The 1,472-nt window shown below is 67.2% G+C and overlaps 1 protein-coding gene across 1 annotated transcript in view; it reads left to right on the plus strand.

Annotated features, from left to right (window-relative positions):
- Jag2 (jagged 2) overlaps positions 1-1,472 on the plus strand; it is a 27,003-nt gene that overhangs the window by 11,800 nt on the left and 13,731 nt on the right. The window contains exons 11-14 of the mRNA XM_013012730.1: positions 392-505; positions 933-1,046; positions 1,184-1,297; positions 1,382-1,428. Of these exons, the coding sequence (XP_012868184.1) occupies positions 392-505; positions 933-1,046; positions 1,184-1,297; positions 1,382-1,428 (389 nt within the window). The remainder of the gene's footprint in view (positions 1-391; positions 506-932; positions 1,047-1,183; positions 1,298-1,381; positions 1,429-1,472) is intronic.

Here is a 1,472-nt window from a genome sequence, read left to right on the forward strand (position 1 = left end):
CGTGGGGTGAGAGGCTGGGCAGTGAGCCTGGCCGGGCGTGGGGCGAGAGGCTGGGCAGTGGGCCTGGCCGGGCGTGGGGTGAGAGGCTGGGCAGTAGGCCTGGCCGGGCGTGGGGTGAGAGGCTGGGCAGTGGGCCTGGCTGGGCGTGGGGCGAGAGGCTGGGCAGTGGGCCTGGCCCGGCGTGGGGTGAGAGGCTGGGCAGTGAGCCTCGCCGGGTGTGGGGCGGTGCTGGGACTGACCGCATGTCCGCTGCCTGTGCCCATCTCTGGCTACCTTGTACAGTGGCCTGTGGTCCGGCCTTGGCCTGGTGGGTGTGGGGTTGGAGCCCTTGGGGAACGGGGAGCCGGGGGGCTGCCCAGGCACCCCACAAACTACGACTTGGGTTCTGCAGCGGAGCATGCCTGTGCCTCTAACCCGTGTGCCAACGGGGGCTCTTGTCACGAGGTGCCATCCGGCTTCGAGTGCCACTGCCCGTCAGGCTGGAGCGGGCCGACCTGCGCGCTTGGTGAGTCAGGGCGGCTCCAGCCCACGTCCGGGGGTTTGTGTGATGAGTAGCTCCCTAGAGTCCAGTCCACTGGTGTGGTAGATTTGGGTGGCCAGGGGACAGCTGGTCCTGCCTTACACTGTGAGTCTCCTAACCCCACAGGCTGTGCCGACACTCACCGGCCACACCCTCATTCACTGGCCACAGCCCACACCTGGGGGCCACTCCCCACACTTTCCTAGTGGGCCTTGACCCACACAGACCCTAACCTACATAATGGCCCAGTCCCACGCGTGCCCGTGCGGGTTCACCGGCGCTGCCTCTGGCCACGCCGCATGCTCCTGGGCCACGCGTGCCCGTGTGGGGCATGGGGCTCACGGTCTATGTCCCTGGCCGTGCGTATTCACATGGGGCTCACCGGCCACGGCCCATGCCTCTATCCCTGCAGACATCGATGAGTGTGCTTCCAACCCTTGTGCGGCTGGTGGCACCTGCGTGGACCAGGTGGATGGCTTCGAGTGCATCTGCCCTGAGCAGTGGGTAGGCGCCACCTGCCAGCTGGGTAAGGACGTCCCAGAGCCGTGGTGCATGGATGGTGCTGTGCATGCGGCTGGCTCTGCTGGCGGTGCTGGGCTGTGGGTCCAGGCACGGTGGGCGGGTGGGGCCTGGGCCCCATGGCTCCCCTTGTCTTGTCCACAGACGCCAATGAGTGCGAAGGGAAGCCGTGCCTTAACGCTTTGTCTTGCAAAAACCTGATTGGCGGCTATTACTGTGATTGCCTCCCGGGCTGGAAGGGCGTCGACTGCCACATCAGTCAGTATGGGTGGGCGCCGCAGACGGGTGGGGCTGGGGTGGGCTGCGGGCCCCTCTGACTTTCCCCTGGGCCTCTCTCCCCAGACATCAATGACTGTCATGGGCAGTGTCGGCACGGTGGCACCTGCAAGGTGAGGCTGCGGCCTGCCTGGGCCAGGGGCGGGTGGGTGCAGGG

Source organism: Dipodomys ordii, unplaced genomic scaffold (genome assembly GCF_000151885.1).
Source record: "Dipodomys ordii isolate 6190 unplaced genomic scaffold, Dord_2.0 Scaffold2, whole genome shotgun sequence".
Lineage (NCBI taxonomy): Eukaryota > Metazoa > Chordata > Mammalia > Rodentia > Heteromyidae > Dipodomys > Dipodomys ordii.